General features: G+C 40.6%; 1 protein-coding gene across 10 annotated transcripts in view; it reads right to left on the reverse strand.

Moving 5' to 3' along the window:
* FAM118B (family with sequence similarity 118 member B) overlaps window positions 1–22,276 on the reverse strand; it is a 46,332-nt gene that overhangs the window by 21,216 nt on the left and 2,840 nt on the right. For all 10 annotated transcript variants that reach the window (XR_004350987.1, XM_032639283.1, XM_032639280.1 and 7 more), the window contains one exon: window positions 2,588–2,680. Coding sequence is in view for 9 of the 10 variants with exons in the window: in XM_032639283.1 (XP_032495174.1) it covers window positions 2,588–2,673 (86 nt within the window). In the remaining variant the exon portion in view is untranslated. The remainder of the gene's footprint in view (window positions 1–2,587; window positions 2,681–22,276) is intronic.

Raw genomic sequence — 22,276 nt, forward strand, 5'->3', positions numbered from 1 at the left:
CTACTGCACATAGTATGAATAAACAAGTCCTATTGTACAGCACAGGGAACTATATTCAATATCCTTTAATAAACCATAATGGAAAAGAAAAATAAATTTCTAGAAGTATTCATAAGAACTGTAAATAGTGGTTAACTCTGGGGACTGAGGAGAACAGGGATTTTTGCTTTCCATTTGAATGTGCTGTACTATTTGAATTCTTTACCTCATACATTATAGATCTGAGATGTGATTTTTCCAAATTTAAGACTTCCAGTTAAAAGGGAAAAATTTAACAGTTATGTTTCACCTCTGGTTCTTCCTAAAACACTAAGTAGTAGTAATTTTTTAAGAAGGCATACATTCATAAAAAGCAGAATAGGAAAAGATGACAAAAATAGGCAAAGTAGACGAAAGAGGTCAATAGATTTTAGAAGCGGTCAAGTAGGAGCTGATCCCCTCTGCAGAAGCTTGGAAATGTTCAGGCACAGCTGAAGGTGGAGGGTCAATTCACTGCAAGGCTGTGTCAGAAGTGGTCAGAACTCTAGGACAGGAGGTCTGTCCTCCAGAGAGCTTCCACCAGAGGGTTCTGTATCTGAGAACACCGTGCACAGCTTGGGGAGGGGGACTGTGTACATTCTGTATGAGAAATATGAGACTCTGCCCTGCCCCCCTCTCCTAAAGGAAGACTCCCGGACGTTGGCAGTCAACCTTATGCCTGCACCTCAACCTCGTGGGGTCAGGAGATGGGAGGAGTTCCCTTTGGGGAAAATGGCCAGCATGAAAGAAAAGACCCACAGAGTCCGGCAGGCTGTGGAACCTGGCCCATGCTTGTTAACCACAGGGAGGCCCACCAGCCACCAAGCCCCTCGTCACACACAGAGTCTCCATTGGCTTTTCAGTGTTTTCTCTTAAATATGAGCAGAAAAATAAGGGTCACCTTACCTTTGAACAAAATCCCGAGCATGAGAGTTAAACCCAAACAAACTAGCAGATAGAAAGGAACTTGGGGGAAATAAGAGACAATCCGGGAAAGGGGAGAAAAACTGAAAAGGAAACAGTGACATCCTGACATAGATTTTTTTTTTAAATGGCATCTGTGCAACAGAACAGGATGCTATAAAAAAAAACTGGGCAAACGAAAAGATTTCTTATTTCTATAAAAAAAGACAGAAATAAAAAATTCATAAGGTTGGGAGATACAACTGAGAAAATCTCTGAGAAAGCAGAATGATAAAAACAAAGGTGATAGAAAGCTGTAAGAAAATTAGAGACTTATCCAAAAGGCCCAACATCTGAATACCAAGAATTCTACAAAGACAGAATACAGAAAGAACTGTAAAGGAAATTATCAAATAAGTAACCCAGGAAAATTCCTCCAAAGTGAAATTATTAGTAGCCTGCTTGAAAGCGTTACCTGATATCCAGATTCATATGAAGATGTATCACTGTGAAATTTCAGATTACTGAGAATAAAATAACCATACTTACAAGTTTCTAATGAGAAAAGAAAAAGAGGTCATATAATACAAAGGACTAGGAATTAGAAGAGAGTGGCTATTGTGGCAGGAACACTTACGATGTTAGCAAAAAATGGGCAATGATTTCATTAGCTGTAAGGAAAATGAGTCTGTATCTAAAGTTCTACACTCAGCCAAATCATCAATGTAAGAGTACGATAAAGACATTTTCAAATGTCTCCCAAAACTCTTCTCCTCTGAATCCTTACTAAGGAAGCTAACGAGATGTTTTTCAGCAAAATGAAGGAGTACACCAAAAAGGAAGACATAAGATCCAGGAAACAGAGGATCCAATACAGGAGAGATGTGAAAGGAATTCCCAGGGTGACAGGAAAGGAAAACGGCAGACAGCAGCAATGTGGCAGGCCTGGAGCGCAACTGCCCAGAGGGAAGGACCCATGGAGCAGCTTTAAACTTGCACATTACTGACGTGTGTCAGCAGATTAGGAGATTTACGCTCTATCAGAGTTTGAATTTAAATTGATAGGTTCAAAGAAAACAAAGCAAACCAAAAAAAAAGACAATCTTTAATAACCTGGAGGAAAAAATGGACAAGGAAAGAAACATAATAACACATTAGGCTCAGCTATGAATACTATTTATACAGTCATACAATGTAAATATTAAACCAAAAATTGTGATATAAAACACACTAGGAAGCTGTGAGGAGAGTCTATGGTGTGTTTGGGGAGGGCAGCTGGGGATGGATGAGGGGAGGACTCAGGACAGCAAGCCTAATCCTTACCTTCCATAATTAGAAACAGGTAAAACCCAAAACGAACAAACAGCAGTACACATACAGTATTAAAAATCTGGATGTAAATATTAGAAGAAACAGACAAAGTTGAAAGTGATTACCTCTGAGGAGGAGGTGAGGCACCATGAGCCTTAAAGAACTGTCTTTTAAAATTATATACATTTCTGATCTTGACAAAAAACAGAAATTAAATGCAAAATAAAAATATTTTTATATGAAGGCCAATATTAATTAGTGATGCCAACTGGGATGTAGGGTAAGTTTGTTATTTTTCATTATCTACCATCAGTGGTGATTTCCTCTGTTCCTCGGATCCCCTTCCCTTGTTTACCTGGGCTTTTTGGTGGGAGGTGCGCCATCACTCAAGAGCTCCCAAATCTGGTCTATATCCGAGGCCTGGCTCCCTGTAGAAGCCATCCAGTTTCTAAAAGAGATTAAACACCACGGACCACAGTTAGATGTGTAAAGTATATCATTCAAAATAGCACATGCGTTAAACAGTTTTAATAAGCTGTACATCCTAAAAAGTGTTCTAGAGGTATAACCGGCTTAACGGAAATTCATTAATTAATGTGTCCCAAATTTAAGGAATTAAATTCATCCAAAGGAAAGTAACCTCAAAATTATGACTTTGGAGCTCTATATTGTTATCCAAAGTATACAGATATATATAAGTTCTGAAGGCTTCCCCTCCCCCTCCAAAACCAAACAAAACCAACATCAACTCATGTCAATTGTTGGCCATCACTTTGTGGAGCCTAAGAAATACCTGCTATTCTCCCATGAGACAGGCCTGGGGAAGACTTTGAGAATAAAAATAACCCACGAGGATTTCCCTGGTGGCACAGCGGTTAAGAATCTGCCTGCCAATGCAGGGGACAGGGGTTCGATCCTGGCCCAGGAAGATGCCACATGTCACGGAGCAACTAAGCCCGTGCACCACAACTACTGAGCCCGCGTGCCACAACTACTGAAGCCCATGCACCTAGAGCCCGTGCTCCGCAACAAGAGAAGCCACCGCAATGAGAAGTTCACATACCGCAGCAAAGAGAAGATCCCACTCTCCGCAACTAGAGAAAGCCTGGGCACAGCAACAAAGACCCAAAACAGCCAAAAATAAATCAAAAAAAAAAAAAAAAAAGATTTAAAATTAACCCACGGGTAAGTGTGCTAAATGCCCCCAATTATCCTTTACTTTCACCTAAAGAAATCACTGGCTCAAGAATAGAATAATCAATACTAATTTGCTGATTGCTGAACATCCCTTGTTGCTGGACAACTGTGTCCTCACGGGCAGTGAGGCATGACTCTCTAGCAAAACAAAGACTGGGTTCTGAGACACTATGAAGAATGGGAAAGGTATTACCAAGCAATTATATTCAGGTGATAACTAGACAAAGTGAAAGAATTATCGTGGATTAGAATAAGACCAATAAAGAGAAGTTTTAACTGCTCAAAAGTTTACTAAACTTGCTAAATATAAGGACTGTTAATTCTAAAATAGCAATACATTAAATATTGTCCCCCCCAATAAACAGAGGACAATACATATTACCAGAGTTTTGGACTTTTTAAAAAATTTTATATTTATTTATTTATTGTTGGCTGTGTTAGGTCTTCGTTGCTGCGCGTGGGCTTTCTCTAGTTGTGGTGAGCGGGGGCTACTCTTCATTGCCGCGCGCGTACTTCTCATTGCGGTGGCTTTTCCTGTTGCGGAGCACGGGCTCTAGGCGTGCGGGCTTCCGTAGCTGTGGCACGTGGGCTCAGTAATTGTGGCTCACGGGCTCTAGAGCACAGGCTCAGTAGCTGTGGCGCACGGGCTTAGTTGCTCCGCAGTGGGTGGGATCTTCCTGGACCAGGACTCAAACCCGTGTCCCCTGCATCGGCTGGCAGATTCTTAACCACTGCACCACCAGGGAAGTCCCTGGATGTTTCATTACCTTACATTGTCAGTACTTAGAAACCAAACTACTAATAATTACTTGAAGCTTGCTGTTTTATCAGAAAGCTTTTTTCTTTCTTAAGACATTTTTAGAAGTTTGCTGAATTAGTTTTTCTGGTAAAGAGAAGGCTAATTTCCTCAACTCATATTCCATCACACATACTGGAATTCTTTGGTATCATAATCACTTGGAAAATAGGGATCACAAAATCCTAACAGTGAGTGAGGAAGTAGACCATCTTTCCAGTCAAATCTTTGGTTCTGTTGGTGAGAAAGCTGGGGCTCAAGAGAAGACAGACGAACTACTTAACTCAATAAACCTTGCCCTACCTTCATAATCATCTGAGATGCTTGTTAAAAGTATATGTTCTTAAAGATAAAGTCTATTAGTTAATTTAAAAGATAGCATATGTTCCCAGGCTCTACTCCTCAATTACTGAACGAGAATCTCCACAATCTTCAGGGGACTCTTATGATGAGACAAACAAGGAACACCTAACTGAAATGCAAACCATTTCCCCACAGTCCAACGTTTTGCTAAATAAAGGATGCACACCACATGCCACACTCCCTTCTTTTACATGTACACATCACTTATTACAGTCTCACAGCTTCCCAGGTGCCAATACCAAGAGTTAGGAGTTAACTGCCATTAAAATATTTCCATGAGGTTTTTATTTCTCTGAAGTCTACCTATGCTCTAGACTGGAGAAGTCGTGGCAGGAGTGGGAATTTCTACCACATATGCGACAACCCAGCAGTTTGGGGATGTTTTTTAAAAGAACACAATGAAAAGTGTATATGCTTATGCTCTTTCCTTAAATACGGCTCTATAAACCCATCTGCAATCTGGACAAACTACACTCATGTAGAAAACACTGTGTCTTGAGAAAGCTGAAAGTAAAACATAGAGGAAAGTTAATTTAATGTTCATTAAGTTTTGAAGATGGACATCTTCATAATCCAATGTTTAATTCAGCTACTAAACCAGAGTTTTAACTCTTATATAGTGCTTACCACGTGCCAAGCACTATTTACAAATATTAACTCATGTTATCCCCATAACCTTATGAAGTACTATTACTGCCCCATTTTAGTGATGAGAAAACTGAGGCACGGAAAGGCTGGGTACCATAATTCAAACCAAGACGATCTGCCTTCCAAGTTCATGCTCTTAATCGCACTATTACAACCTAAAAACATTCTCCAAGTATTAGCTTCTCAGCTTTTTTCCCCCCGTTTTTAATTTACAGTCCCAAACTTTCAAAGAACGGAGCTCCCCCATTCTAGAAAGCAGATTTACTTGAAATAATTGTGATGCTTCGTAGCGGCTACGTGATTAGGTGCTTTGCTGATGCAATCACGGCAGTTGGCTAAATTCAGGAGCTGAATGAAGCCATTTTCTTCCGGTGATAAGCACTACTTGTCACGTACCTCCCACCACCAACCACCTACCAGAGCCCTAGATCGGTCCCATCATTTTCTCCTGGAAAGTATGCAAGGTCATTCTGCTGGATTCTCTTTTCTGACAGATGGTCAATTCTTAGTGTCAACACCTGAATACTAAGCTTTTTAATTTTTTTCTTTACAGAGCCAACTGTTATGAAGGTCCATTCCATCTACATAATTTAAGAGAATTAAATATGGCCGACAACTCTTGACAAGTTGTTACTGGAATGTTCTCGGTCCTCTTAGGAACTGAGCGAGAGGTAATTCAATATGCCCACATTAAATCTGACCATACATTCATTCTGTTTTCGAACAGGATAACATCTTTTCTTCAGTCTAAAAGATGCCTCATATGATACAATCTTACATGTATACCTCAGTGACATCTAAGCATAAACCGTATCTTATTCCTTTTAGAGTGTTATTTCAGGAAAAAAAAATCTATTTTACCCCATTGTTTACTCTAAACAATCTGCAGGTACTGCTGAAGAGGTTCTAAGCTAATTGCGAAAACCTTGCACAGAATTCCTAATATGCAGCAACTAGTTCACACGTTAATTTCTTTATGTGATCACTATTTGAGTTTTCATGGGACTTAGCAGAGGTGGAAAAAGCTTTTCTGCCACAAGAAAACAAAGGCAATTACCTGTGCCAGTGTCTTCATTACCCCAATTACTGCTAATAAGCCACTGAGAAATCCTTTAAGGCCAACAGAGTTCAGCAAAATAAAAGTTAGACGTTCGGTAAATGCCAAGACAAGTAACCTCATTAACAAACTTTTTAAGGCCTAAGTCTTCATATCAGATAGGATACTTCTACTTTGAAATCTGTCGGCTTGGCAAGAAATAGAATGCTTATATCTGGTGGGTGAAAAAGGGGAAAATCAAGGCAAGTGTTCTAGGAAAAATCCATTAAGAAACATGGAAAAGATAAGAGAAAAAGGATTGGTTATATGAATGAAATTAAGATCATATAAACTAGCAGTTGTAGATTTGAAAACATGAAAGAATTCCAGCTCCTCCTTTCACAACATCTTGGTGCTAGCGAAGGTGGCAAAATCTGGCTGCTTTCTTCATGGAGGGATGAGAGTGGGGTCTCCCAGCCACTCTCCTCACGCTGATCCGGGGGTCTCCCTGTGCTTCCAGTGTGTGGTCTTCAGCCCAAACCAACCACTGACATGCCAGAAGGAACACAGAATAATACACTTTCAGATATGGGTGGATGGAATAAAAAGGAGAGAAAAGTTCTAATGATGGCATTTTTGCCTGGAAATAAAAGATCTACAAACGACTAGCTTGCAAAGATGGTACATTTCTTGTTTTAAAAGATCAGTTGTATTTATAGCAAGCTTTCCCCTCTTCCATTAAAAATAAAAATAAAATAAAACAGTGACTGAAATAAAGACTGGTTTATTTCTCTATCATAAACATAGAAAAGGGTTAACTTTGTTTCTTAAGGGAAAAGACAGTCATCCTCCGACTTGGAAGAAACCAAGCCCCTCTGATTGTGGCTTTTGGACTAATTTCAACTCATCTGTTTTTTTTTAGCAACTATGGGAGACGAAAGAAGAAAAAGATAGCCAGTGTAAGGTACTACAAAAGAGCACCCGACAAGCTTGTTGACAATGTAACAAATTAACTAAAATAGTTTACTAAGGCAGTTGATGAATTCAGTTCTATAATGTAGATTGCAGCCTATCCTATTTGTTTTGTATAAAACAAAATTTCCATTTTCTTCCTTCTCATTCATACAAAGAAATGGAACTGATATATAAGAACTGTATCTAGATGTGCCAGGATGTGATCCCTCTGTGTACCCCAGTCTTGAAATCTTTCCTCTACCTCTGGTTAACCTAGTTTGCTCCTACTTTTATCCCTAAATTGTATGTGCCTGACACCCTCTACCTTCTGTTAGATAAGATCTGTATCACACTCATTTCCTGAAAATTTGCTTTAATACAGTCACTGACCAAATGCCAGATTGATACCACTTATTCTTGGGATTTCACCAGCAAACAATGACCTATCAATGAAAAATGTGAGAATGACCTCATAAGATACAGGGTTTCTGGAAAGACTTTAAGGATTGAGACGTATAATCACAAATTCCAGAAAGCCTTTTAACTCAAGTCCCAAAATAAACTACACTGGTATTCCAGGCTCAAGAGCTGAGATGTTGTTTATATCATTTATTTTCAATTATAAAACCAAAGTAACACAGCATGTACAGGGAACAAAAGTGTTTCAAGAAGGAGTAAATGGAACATCCAAATTAAAATCTGCTTTGAATTAGAAGTTGGTGATGGAAGTTGATGATTTTACCATGCAAAGAATGATAACTAATAAATTCCTTCTTTGTCACTGCTTTCCCTCCTGTGAAGCTTCTGAGAAGCTTGTATCTGAGACAGTATATCCTGAAAACAATGACACATGTTGCTAAGGAAGGAGACTTTAAAAATATTTAATAAAAATATTTTCCATGGGGACTTCCCTGGTGGTGCAGTGGTTAAGAATCCTCCTGCCAATGCAGGGGACACAGGTTCAATCCCTGGTCCGGGAAGATCCCACATGCCGCAGAGCAACTAAGCCCGTGCGCCACAACTACTGAGCCTGAACTCTAGAGCCCGCGAGCCACAACTACTGAAGCCCTTGCGCCTACAGCCCATGCTCCGCAACAAGAGTAGCCACTGCAACGAGAAGCCTGAGCACTGCAAACGAAGAGCAAGCCCCCGCTCGCTGCAACTAGAGAAAGCCTGTGCGTAGCAACGCAGCCAAAAATACATAAATAAAATAAATTTATAAAAAAAAGAAATATGGTCTTTATTAAAAAATAATATTTTCCATGTATCAAGTAGTACGATGATACAAACAATTTCATCACAAGTGACCCAGGCAATTCATTAAAAATAAGATTAAACAAATCTTCAAGGGTAAGATTTTACATTCTAGCCAGTCCTTGAAAACTGAAGTCCCCTATTAAGACAGTGTGAATTATGAATGGCTGGACCCTCAACTGCTTGCTTCTCATGCCACCAAGAGGACACACAATGTGCCACATACAGACATAGGTTCCTTCAAGTCTGGGCGAGCTCAGGCCACGTCACCATTATAGAGGATTTCTCTATGAGCTGAAATTTGACAAGTTGTAAAGGGAAGACTTTCCTGTCATAATAAAAATTAAAATGTTTAGTAAGAATATCCCACCTAGTTTCCACTCCTTTTTACTTTCTTGAGGATTTCTGACTTAAACAGCACTGAGTTTGAAAAAATTGTTTTCAAGTTGCATTTTGACACGGAGCTTGGCAAATGTTATGGTTAAAAACTTCAAGTGTAGCTGAATGTTAATAGTGATTAAGTGAACTGTCAACACCGTGTGAGACATCTCAAAAGTCCATTGTGGCCATGTAATCCAAAACCCGTTCACAGTAAAACCAAGGACAGAATATAGGAAGGATACACAAAATAGACCTGTCTTTGCACACTATCTTAAACTGACATAACGGATAAAAAAGAACTGAATAGACACCCATCTTGGGCTCTTAATTATGTTTAAAACTCAATTATCAAAATACCCAGTAAAGAGGGATTTCGCAAAAAGCTTGCTGTGAGTGCATTCAATCTTTTCATTCTGTCATTCAACAGAGATTAAATGTCTATGAAGTGCTCGCTCCTGAACTTCCCACTCAGGATGGCAATGGAACTGGAGGTCTGCAGAGGTCATGGCATTTCCTTTCAAAGAAAAAGAGGGCAGGGCTTCCCTGATGGCGCAGTGGTTGAGAATCCGCCTGCCGATACAGGGGACACGGGGAGCCGCTGAGCCCGTGAGCCATGGCCGCTGAGCCTGTGCTCCGCAACGGGAGAGGCCACAGCAGTGAGAGGCCCGCGTACTGCAAAAAAAAAAAAAAAAGAAAAAGAGGGCAGACCATTACCTTTTGGGGTGATGCTTATGCAGTCCTAAAGGAAGGAGAGAAAAGGGCCTTGCAAATTTTTCTAGGGCCCGTCTAACTCAGTTATATTAACCTGTACCATTTTCCTTTTTTACTGTGAGATGAATGTAGAATGTTTTGTTTCAGACAGTCAAAGACGTGTGCTTCTCAGCATTTTCTTTAGTGATCATACCTCATATTTAACCTCATGGGAAACTAAACTCAAAACAATAAACAGCAATTTCGCAGAGAGGACTCAAGTATGAAACAACCATGACAAATTGGGAAAGGAATCAGTAAGAAAGAAGTTTAAGAAACCACAAAAGGATACTCTGAAAAATAAAATTCAGAAACATGGGAAAAGATCAGTTATGGGCAAGTACGGCAGAACACCTTCCTGGATAAACTAAGCCTGGTTCTTTATAAAGAATACTGTATATGCAAAACAAAGATGATACTGAATATACACACCAACACAATACACTTGACATGCGTGCAACTGTGGCAGCATTCTTCTATATTAGTATTGATCACATAACCTGCACCCCAACCCCGCCCAAGTACAAACACCCCTCCCCGTCTCCTGCCTCTTGTCTGTAGAGAAGTTGAAGTCTCCCAGGCCTCTGAGTCACAAAGGAGCAGGTTCAAGCAGCTAACGATTAGGACAATAGAGTTACAGACTCAGTGTCTGATGCATGTTCCTGAGTGGTTTTACAGACACCGTAACTGCCACCAGAGGGGAAAGGCTGACTGCATGATGGCCAGACTGCAGTTGTGACAAACCACTCCATCTTGAGCAGTACGGAATCTACGGCTAGCACAGTGCCAAGAACTGACTTTAAGAGAATGGGATTAACACTACTGCTGAAAATAATCTGCATCTTTGTGGGCATCAAAATAATTGTAGCTTGTTCTGCCCCTGTATGGAAACGGGCAACTACAACTGTAAGAAAAGAGATGCTACAGACCCATGTCAACATCTTCCACTCTAAGAATACGACACCCTACAGGAAGTCAGCAGGAAGAAGACAGACCTTTGCCCATGATCCCACAGAAATGGAATGATGTTCTGACAAGTGGGGATTTGTAAGCAGCATTTGGCAGGAAAGAGCTCTCTGCAGGAGGTCTCTTTGCCTTGTCACTAACCTTAAACCAGCCCCCAGCGCCCCCCGCTCCCCCCACCCCAGCTCTGCTCATCTCCAGCCCTAGTACACCTTTCAGATCTTTTGACCACGTGATACCTTGCCTAATCCTAGTCTGTTGGTTCTTTCCATAGATCAAAGGAGTAGAAATGAAGAATAAGTAACAGATAACCAGATCTCATCCCCAGCTTCCCCTTCAGTAATCTGGCGAACAAACTGTGAACACGATAGCATCTAAAGAAAAATCAAGGGAATTCCCTGGCAGTCCAGTGGTTAGGACTTGGCGCTTTCACCGCCATGGCCCAGGTTCAATCCCTGGTGGGGGAATAAGATTCCCACACGCTGCACAGCTGGGGAGGGGGGCGGGGAGGGATCATCACAAGACATCAGCAAGCCTGCACACAGTGGGATGTCGATGACTGTGACCCGCTACGTGAATGACTGACTGGGATTACTTCCCTTTTTCCCTTTAAGTACTTTCACAGCCAATCAGAATCTTTGGAGATGGTTTTGGGTGGACACTGAGTCCACCACCTCTGCAGATTGCAGGCATTCTATAATTAAAAGCAACTTTCCTTTCTACCAACATTTCTCTCTTTCTTAATTGATTTCTGAGTGGCCAGCAGCCAGACCTGATTTGGTAACAGGACCTTATGAAAGTAGTGTGCCTGATTTAGGTCGCAAACTTAAGAAACACATGGAAAATCTCACTGAGTCAAAGAACAGAAAATATAGGTCACCAAATGAAAATGTTAAAAAAGGATTTGGAGCAACTGAGCTTGAAAGAAATAAGGGAGGTGACCAAACCTACTCTTACAGGGCAGTTTCTCCCAGACTCGGCCCAATCTTCACCCCCGTCACTGCCCCTCTTGGAGATACGTGCATTTGGCACCTTTGCCATCCTTTGCTGTAAAACAAAGCCTTTGGCTTTTAACCTGAGATCTCTAAATTGGAAAGGTAAATTTTCAGCTTTTACTAAATGCTAGGTCATATATGAGCTTGTGATCTAACATCAGTTTCTCATTCACAGAAAAAGAGATTTTTTGCTTGTTTAGTTGCCCTTTGAAATGAATTTAAGAAACTTTCATGTTACTTTGGAATTACCTAAATCAAGTTAAGACATGAGTCAGGGTATTTATAGATTACTACCTGCAGAGCATTCACAGAATGAAAATTCTTTCCCTAATTTATTCACTTATTTTGGCTTATGAACTTTTGAATTTGACTGAGATGCCTGTTCCTAAAAGGCTGAGGAACTCCCTCCCTCCCTCTAGACCTGCTGGCTTCTTTACTGTTCCTCAAACAGGCCTGGAGCACTCTGGCCTTGGGGCCTTTCTTTGTATGATTGTTCCTTCTGCTGGATCTTCACCACCTCACCTCCCCCCCCCCCCCGCCCCCGCCCCCCCGCAAATCCGCACAAGTTTCCAATCCTTTGCTCGTCAGACCTTCTCAATGATGCTACCCTGACCACCGTATCTGAAGCTGCAGGCTCCTCACTCACTGCATCAACTGCTCTACTTTTAATTTCATAGCACATACCACCCCCAGTATACTAGTTATATTTATTAGTAGTATCATAAAGATATTAATTACGCTTATTTGCCATCTGCCTCCTCCCACTGGAATATAAACTCCTCAAAGGTAGGGATCTTTGTTTAGTTCACAAGGCAGCCCGAGATGCTAAACGGTGCCTGGCACAGAGTAGGCACGCAAATACTTACTGAAATGAAGTAACTGAAATCTAAGATGTTGCTCACAATCAGAATTACAAGAAAGAAATTTATCGTGCAACAGAGAACGCACTTCTAATTCAAAGAAACACCCTGTGACTGCTTTTAATGCAACTAGGACCATAAAAGGCCATTTCTTTTTAAAATGGAACAAATGGGAAAAGACAAATTCCTGTGGAAATTGCATGCATAGTAAATCAACATTCAGGCTATCACTTTTCAGATACACCAACAGTCACAACAGGGAGTGAAGGTAATCTGATTCCAGCAGGCAGAAGAAGGATTTCAGACTTAAAAGTTTTAAGACTATCCCTCTGACACTAAATGAAAAATTTTAGACGTAAATCATTTTATTTTTATAACTCAAGTTTCTGATATCTAAGATGTAAACTGATATAGATTCTTAACGCAGGAACTCTTTCTGGCAAACAACTCAAAGATCTTAGTATTTAGGGCTAAGAAATCAGTTTCTTTTATTTAATATATTAAATCTATCCTAAGTGTTTTACAACTAGAGAGGAAGAAAGTCTTTTGTAGCAGCAAAAGGGATTTCAAAACACAAATTGGATCAAGTCATGGTTTAAAATCACTCAAAGGCTTCTCTGGGTTTAATAATACAAAACTCCTCATCCTGCCTGCAAGACCTGGCCTGGCCTCTCCAGTCCTCTTGACAACATCCCTTCCAGCCCTCAGCCTCACCCACACAGAACACATCACACACCTTCCCGGCTCACACAGTCTTTGCTTAGAGTGCTATACTCTGCCAGTGAAACAGGAGGGAAAGGGGCAGGCACAACCTTTGAAAGAATAACATAGCCTGAGGACATGACATAAACTGATTAGAACCAAATGGGTCCAAGATGGCAGACAAGTCGACTTCCACTACACCTTGAGCCTCAGTATACACTCACCGTAACACATCAGCAAGCTAAATGACACACCCACAGGCGCCATGACAGTTCCAAGGATCCATAAGGATCAAAAAGTGGGTGCTGGCCCCATTCCTGGAAATCCCCGCCCCTTCCCTAAATAGCTGGAATACTCCTCCCACTCATTAGCCTATGAAATTATCCACCCCTATAAAAACTGACAGCCCCATACCCTGGTGCCTTTCTCACCTTCTGAGATGGCCCACACTCTGTGCAGTGTGTTTCTCTCTAAACAAATCCACTACTTACCTATCACTTTCTCTCTCACTGAATTCTTTCTGCAATGAGACATCAAGAACCTGAACTTCAGTAAGTCCCGAAACCAGGTGTGTGATCTCAGTTGGAAGACTGTGGGTTTTGGCTGGGTTCAGTCCCAATCAGGATTTAGGCTGGGTTCAAGTCTCGGCATGTGGGTTCAAGTTCCTATCTGAGTTTTACACAGTTTAAAAGCTACATGCAGCGAATTCTCAGTCCCCTGAGTTCTTCCTCTGGCCTGGCACGATTATATTCTGTATATGCTGGTAGAGTTTAAAATGACTGGGACTGTACTAGCCACAGCAAATCCACTGCTTTGCAGTCACAAGTTGTTGAATTTTCATGTTAAAATACCTGTTAAATGCCAGGCACTGGGCTAAAAGTGATACTATTACCGCATCCAGTTCACCTCCAACAAACACCATGTAGTGTTTACAGTGAGCCAGGCACTTTTCTGCACTTTACAACGTTCACTCCTCTATGAAGCAGACACCATCACCGTCACGTGTCACAGATATCACAGATAACGGAGGCACAGAGACATTAAGTAACTCGCTAGCGGTCACATGGCTATTTATTACACAGTAGATACGGGATGCTGATGCCAGAGTCCACGTTGTAGAGACACAACTCAGTACTGTCTCACCAAAGATGACTAACGTCATACCCTTCAAACCCTTGAAAAGTCTCCATCTTTCAGGGGCAACGGAACTGTAAACATATACTTACCATTATGGCAAAATTCAATGAAATAGTTGAGACTTATTTTCCTTTACCTCTTGGAAGCATCGGACACTTAATTCCATTCTCATCTCCCCTGGATACTGTGTTTTCCTGGCCTTCCTCCCAACCCTGTAGGGAAAGAACTTCTTCCTCTGCCCATGCCCTGAATGTGGACTGTCTTCATGGCACCATCTGAGGCTCTCCAGTTTAACCACTTTACCTACTCCCTACTCTCCCTACCCCACTTACTCCGATGGTTTGGCCTCCAACGAGGCCAACTAAATGCTAATGACTCCCAAATTTGTATCTTCAGCTCAGATCTCTCCTGTGTTTCAGACCCATGAGATACCTACTCAGAAGTTTCATTACAGCCCTTCAAAACTCAAACATACTTTTAGACAGTCCTATTTCAAACTTAAAGATCAAAACACAGTTCAAAAACCTGCTCCTGATCATGTGTTGGAGGGCTCTGAATGGCAGAAATAATCTCTGGGAGATAGGATTACAGGTGATTATTTCCTTCTTTGTCTCAGGCACTAACACAAGTATTTATTGATTTTGAAAGAACTGTCATCTACTTTAGGAAAGTTCTTGCAAGTACCTTCCCTGGATCAATCTCAGTAATCCCTTAAGAACAAGAGAATGATGGATCAGTGGGAACGTAGGAAAATGGCTAAGCTTGTAATTGTAAACTAGCTGATATTCCGTTCAGGGTATTTGGATTTCTTCCTAATAAAAAATTAACTGAAAAATATTCTCTTTGATCTATAAATGAACTGAGGGATGAAAGCACTGTTTAGACCTGAAACAAGAATCTGAAAGCTCCAAAAAGAGGTTATTATCTGCCACAGAGGCCCACCAGGGCTAGAAAGGCTAGGCTGATAGAAGAAACAGCTTTAAAAGCATTGCTTTAAAAAAAAAAAAAAAAAGCATTGCTTTGCAGAGCAGGCAGCATCAGTCTTAAAAAGTGGCCAGTGAAAATAATTAAGGAAAAAAGATAGATGAGAGAAAAACAGGTTAGGGAGACCTAAAAACATACTTTAATAAAGAGCGAAGGAGGTCAATGTAAGACTGAGGAGTCACAGGGAGAGACAAGAGGGCTGGATGGCCTGGGCCCCGAGGTGGGGACAATGCATGGGGGCGGAGGGAGTGGGGGAAGGCACTTCTGTTTTCTGAGAAAACGAACAGGTTGCATGTAGGCACCCGGAAATAAGTTTAGGGTACAGCGAAGTAGAAAGAACAAGTGATCCCATTTGGTTCTGTGAAGAAAAGCAGTTTTCAGGAGGAACTCTTGGAGCAAGTGTAAGCATCCTGGTTTCATGCTGACATCAATTCAAAAAACTGTATTCTTAAGAGTTTGCCCCTGCTTTTACACAACACGTTTTCTTATTTTATTTTATTTTATTTTATTTTTTTTGCGGTACGCGGGCCTCTCACCGTTGTGGCCTCTCCCGTTGCAGAGCACAGGCTCTGGATGCGCAGGCTCAGCGGCCATGGCTCACGGGCCCAGCCGCTCCGCGGCATGTGGGATCCTCCCGGACCGGGGCACGAACCCGTGTCCCCTGCATCGGCAGGCGGACTCTCAACCACTGCGCCACCAGGGAAGTCCACCACACGTTTTCTTATACATAAATCCCCTTCCGGTTTTTTTTTTTCCTAACTTTTCTTCCTTCATTTACCTTAGTGTCTTAGTAAAATTAACTTTTTAAAATACTAAGTACTTGTGGATTCACCCAAAGAGCAGCAGAGCATGTTTCTACAGCAGAAGGAAGAGAGAAGCAGTGCATTTCTAGTGACTGAGGCCAGTGGGCGAGTTGGGGTGATGGAACCGGAAGTGAGCAGAGGGCTGGACCCTCCAGGTCCCCGTGGACATGCCTTAGTGGGGTCTAGAGAGCTGTGGTGAAACGCTAAGTTCTTATCACATTCATTCTGGCAATAGATCTCAAACCTGCTCCAATGCGGAGAGCAGGAAACTGAAAACTATAATGGGCTCTCATTAAAGCTGTCATATCCATATGACAAGAATGGATATTATGAAAAATGATCAAAGGAAAAGAAAAGCTCGGGAGAAAAATCACAGGAATCATAGAAGAAAATGTCCCAGGATTGAAGGACATGAATTTCCAGAATGAAAGGGTCCACGAAGCACTCGGAATAGTCAATGATGAAATGCCTGCACCAGGGCACATCATCGTGAAACTCCAGACCACCAGGGACAGAGAGAGTATCTTCAAACTTCCAGTGAGGGAGAGAAGAGAAACCAAACCAACAAAGCAAGGTTTTGTAGAAAAGGTGTGAACCACCACACCTCCAGGGCACTTACAGATACCGGGAAGTACAACGAGGCCTTCAAAACTCTGAGGGAAAATTATTTCTAACCTGGGACTCGATTACACTTCCAAACTATCAAACAAGTTTGTGGGCAAAATAAAGTCTTTCAGATACTTCTTAGGATGTAAGATGTGAGCCAAGAAATGGGATGGCATGGGGGCCAGCCCAGGAGGAGAGTAAAGGTCAGTTCCTGCATGATACTGACAGGAAGCAGCAAAGGGAGGAGGAAGGTGATGCAGGGCTCCAATAAAAAATGGAAGTAACACATTTGAGCCCAGAGATAATGTTACTGATATGAATGTGATTAATACGTTAGAGCATTTGGAAAAAAATTAACATAGGTAAGTGAAATAACCAGGCAAAGGTGAACCTACACACGTGGCACAGCAACGCAGGATCACCTGGCTCAACCAACGGTGGACGACATTGGGCAGAGGTATAAATAACAGGAGTGTCTGCCGGGCGGGAGGGAGGGAGGGAGACTGATTCCTGGGCCCTAACTCAGCATTCACGGAATCAAAATTTCTAGAGGAGTGATCTGTAGCTTTAAAAGTACCTCAGGTGATTCTTATCATCAAGCAAGTTGGGGAAATGCTGACTAGTACTTTGGGGTCAGTAAATTTAGAGTGGATTTGGTTTTCTGAGTCAGTTAACAGTGCAGCTCTCTTTATAACAGCTAGTGTAAGTCATTTTCATTAAACCAACAATATCATTAGAACAAACACAGCATATTCCAATCACTAACAATTAATACACACACACACACACACACACACACACACACACACACAATCCACATCTTTTTATATGGTCAATTAATCTACGACAAAGAAGGTAAGAATACACAATGGGGAAAAGACAGTCTTGTCAATAAATGTGTGGGGAAAACTGGACCGCTACCTGCAAAAGACTGAAAGTGGGACACTTTCTTACACCATATACAAAAATAAACTCAAAATGGATTAAAGAGTTAAATGTAAGACCTGAAACCAAAAGCTCCTAGAAGAAAACATAGGCAGTGCACTCTCTGACCTTGGTCTTAGCAATGTTTTTTGGATCTGTCTCCTCAGGCAAGGGAAACAAAAGCAAAATAAACAAATGGAACTACAGTACATCAAACTAAAAACAGCCTTTGCACAGTGAAGGAAACTATCAACAAAACAAAAGGCAGCCTATGAACAGGAGAAGACATTTGCAAACAACATCAGGTAAGGGGTTAATACCCAAAATATACAAAGAATTCATACAACACAACATCAAAAAAACCCAAACAACCTGATTAAAAAATGGGCAAAGGACCTGAATAGACATTCTTCCAAGAAGATATACAAATGGCCAACAGGCACATGAAAAGATGCTCAACATCACTAATCATCAGGGAAATGTAAATCAAAACCACAATGATATACAATCTCATACCTGTCAGAACGGCTATCATCAAAAAGACAAGAAGTAGCAAGTGTCTTTATGGTGAGAATGAGAGAAAAGGGAACTCTCGTGCACTGTTGGTAGGATTGGAGACTGGTGCATCTATTACAGAATATTGTACAGAGGTTCCTCAAAAAATTAAAAACAGAATTGCCATATGATCCAGTGATTTCACTTCTGGGTATTTACCCAAAGAAAAAACACAAATTCGAAAAGACACATGCACACCAGTGTTCGCTGCAGCACTATTTACAATAGCCAAAATATGGAAGCAAACTAAGTGTCCACCGATCGATGAATGGATAAAGAAGATAGACACACACACACACACACACACACACACACACACACACACACAGGAATATTACTCAGCCATAACAAAAAAGAAATCATGCCACTTATGATAACATGGATGGATCTAGAGAATATTATGCTAAGTAAATAAATCAGAGAAAGACAAATACCGTATGATCTCACTTACATGTGCAGTCTAGCAAAACGAAAACAGACTCACAGATACAGAGAACAACAGGTGGTTGGTTGCCAGAGGGGAAGGGGGGTGGAGGTGGGGGAGAAATAGGTGAAGGGTACGAAGAGGTACAAACATCCAGTTATAAAATAAATAAGCCACAGCATAAGGAATATGGTCAATAATATTCTAATAACTTTGTATGGGGACAGATGGGTAACTAGACTTAATGCAGTGATCATTTCATAAAGTATGCAAATATCAAATCACCATGTTAGCACACCTGAAACTAACATACCACTGTATGCAAACTATATTTCAATTTAAAAAAGCCGCACCTTTAACTTACTGATGAAATTTTCAAATGCTACAGAAAATAGGTTTATTCAACTTAACCAACTATCTGTTGCAAAGACCTTCTTGAATTTCTCTAGGGATCCTCATATCCTCTTTTATCAACATCGGTGAATAATGCCTCAATTTTCCATTGTCCATGCTCTGGAAACAGTTTCTAGGTTCACCCTTCCAGTGTATATTCCTTTTCCCATAAGATACTTGGTCATCTTCATTTATATACATGCTACAAAATACATAGCTCTTTAAGATGTTGAAAATCCTCCAATGTAACATTCTTGTTTTATAATCATAAAATGCTGACTAATAATGTGAGTACCTACTACACAGTAGGAACCAGATATACTTATCTTGCTGCTCCCGTCACAACAATCTTATCAGGTAGGTATTATTGGTTCCATCGCACATATGAAGAAACTGAAGCTGAGAAGATTAAATGCTTGTAAATAACAAAGCATGATGCAAATCCCCGTCTGTTTTTGAAGCTCATGCTGTTTCTAAAATACTAAGCCTGCCTCATTTCCTGCAAGCACTGGAATTTCAGCGATCATCAGGTTGTTTACTCCACCCCTCTTTTTGGACAAGAAATTTAGGGTACAAAACTTTGAAGTGATTCCCCTAAATGGCAGAATGAAACCAAATTCCATAGCTCTTGACTCTTACTCTATTTTTATTCCACAAATCTATGCACTGATGCTATACTAGGTGCTGGACAGGGCTAGTATTTATTGGGCATTAACTACGTATGGGGCTCTACAGGGCTTTAACCTGCATTAACTCACTCGATCCTCATGGTGGTCTTAGGGTAGATATTCTTCCCATTTTACAGGATAAAAAAAACAAAAGTGAGAGAGATTAAGTAACTTGCACAAGGTCACACAGCTAGCTAGTGGCAGAGCTGGATCTGAAACCCAGCCTACATGACTCCGAAGTGCAAGCTCTTAGCATCTCCAAGGTTTACAGTCCACATTATCTCTTCTGAATGCCCATATGGTTTTAGTCTAATTAAAAGTGTACACATGATGTGTGGACCCTTCTTTCAACCTGATGATTCAAACAAATGAAGTGTTAGAAAGTGAGACCAACAGGAAAATCTGTACACTGACTGGTTGCTTGGTGATACCAAGGAATATATTTTTTAAGGTGTGATGATGGTATTGAGGTTACGTTGAAAACTAGTTCTTATCTTTGACAGATACATACTGAAGTGTCTACAGATGAAATGATTATTTCTGGGATTTGATTCAAAACCATTTGGGAGTTTGGGGTGTAGAACAAGACTGGCCCCTGTGTTGGCTGGATGTATTAGAAGCTGGCTCATGGGTACATGGGGTTTATTAGAGTTTTCTCTATCATGTAAACGTTTGAAAATTTCCACAATTCAGAAAGAATGCACACACACACAAAAAAGAAAAAGATGAGAAAAACCATGTTATTTTAACAGTATTTGGGAAACAGAAATATGAATGATTTTCCCCCACTCTACTTTTTGTATTTTCACATTTTCTATATTACTTTTATAATGGAAAACATAAAATAAGCTACTTAAAGAAATTCCCCCCCCAAAAAGAAATTCCCTATCTTCTAAAAATAGGCAGAGCAAGTCTGCCCATAATCTAATGAGGTCAAAGCATCATGACGAAAGCATTTCCCACCCCTTTATCAGTTAACTACCATTCACACACTTTTAAAAAAGCCACTTTTTAAGGACAAGTATGGTCTTTAAATATTAAACTAGCCAAGAGCATAAAGGCACATAAGGGCAAAACAGATTAGACACAGACTTAAGAAAAATAATTATGGTAACTAGACTTGTGGCAGTGATCACTTTGTAGTGTGTATAAATGTTGAATTATAATGCTGTACAACTGAAACTTAAATAATAATAATTTAAAAAAGAAATTAACCCCCCAAACCAGATATGGTCAGGTAAAAATGTGTTACATTTCAAGGGATAATTAATATATAACATGCCTTGGTTTAAAAAAAAAAAAAAAAAAGACTAACTAGTGATACAGTTCCTCTTGATAGTTAGGCAGAGTTTGGGACAAAGACTTTGAATGTGTAATGCTGACCTTCCTAATGGTCACATGGGCCACAGGACAGGGATCTCCTCGCCAGTGTATGGCCAGGTGGGGATGGGACAGCCACAGATCACAGGCCAGCTGTCTTCTGTGGGTCGCCGCCAGTTTTCCTCAGTGACACAACAATAATTTCCTTGTGTGTCACAGTATGAAAAAAGTTTGGGAAGCAGTGTTAAAGCTAGACCTGCCCTGACATTGCTCAAAAGCTGAAAAAAAGTGAAACAAGGGGCAACAGTACAATGGAATCTCTTTGAACTGCTGGCATGGAAAAAAGAACTAACACACATGGTATAGGTCAATACCATTGTTTTCTAATTTTTTTTCTATCTGCACTCCTTTCCACAACCCACCTAGGAAATCTGAAGGTGTATTCCAGCAGCACTCAATGAAGTAACCTCCAAACATAAATGTTAGCTCAGTGGCATAAGGTTAAATTGTGGGGACAGGATTAAAATCCTGGTCCTCTGTGCCAATGCTAAATGTACTCAAGGTTAAGTCTGAAATAAACTCCACTTGTTAAGAAAGAGAAGCACTTAAGTGTCAGTGGAAAATCTTGATAGAAGCTTAGAGCTAGTAAGGATCTTCTTTTAAAAGACAAATAACTGAAGCCCAAATTACTCGCTCAAGTTCACAAGCAGCTGAACTGGGACCAGTCCCCAGATCTCCCAGTTGCCGACAACTGCTCTTTCCAGGGCACCTCCAGAGAACTGCTAATTGCTTCTTTGAATCTCTCTAAAACCATAAAACAATATCCAAGTACTTCCTGCTCCTCAGGGAAACTGAATCGCTGGTTAATCTGCAACTAGCAAATCGCTGTTCAAGGAACCAGAGTTTAACCTCATGCCACTAATTAACCTTAAATTTGGGATACTTAGACACAAGTTCTTTTGTTAGTCCCTGTTTGTATTTATGAAATAACAAGAAGGCTTTGTTGTTCTTGCACAGGTTAGAAAATATCCTTAAAAGCAAATTATCAAGTTCTTCTTTATAGGTTATGGGGGGCACATATTATGATATATCAAGATCTAGGTAGATAAGCCACGTTGGTACTCTGTAAGAATGAAGACACCACTGATAGAATTTCCCTCCTTATACTGAGAAAATAGTCCAGATAAGAAGAGTCCCCAACCAAAAAGAGAATATGAGATTAGTGCAGAAGTGGAAAAATGCGCTATCTAAAACAGGATTACCTGAATGAGGAAGAGAAAGGAGGTAATATATATCTTTACATAAATTCTTGTGTACTGAGAGCAACTCTA

This window comes from Phocoena sinus, chromosome 8, assembly GCF_008692025.1.
Source record: "Phocoena sinus isolate mPhoSin1 chromosome 8, mPhoSin1.pri, whole genome shotgun sequence".
NCBI lineage: Eukaryota > Metazoa > Chordata > Mammalia > Artiodactyla > Phocoenidae > Phocoena > Phocoena sinus.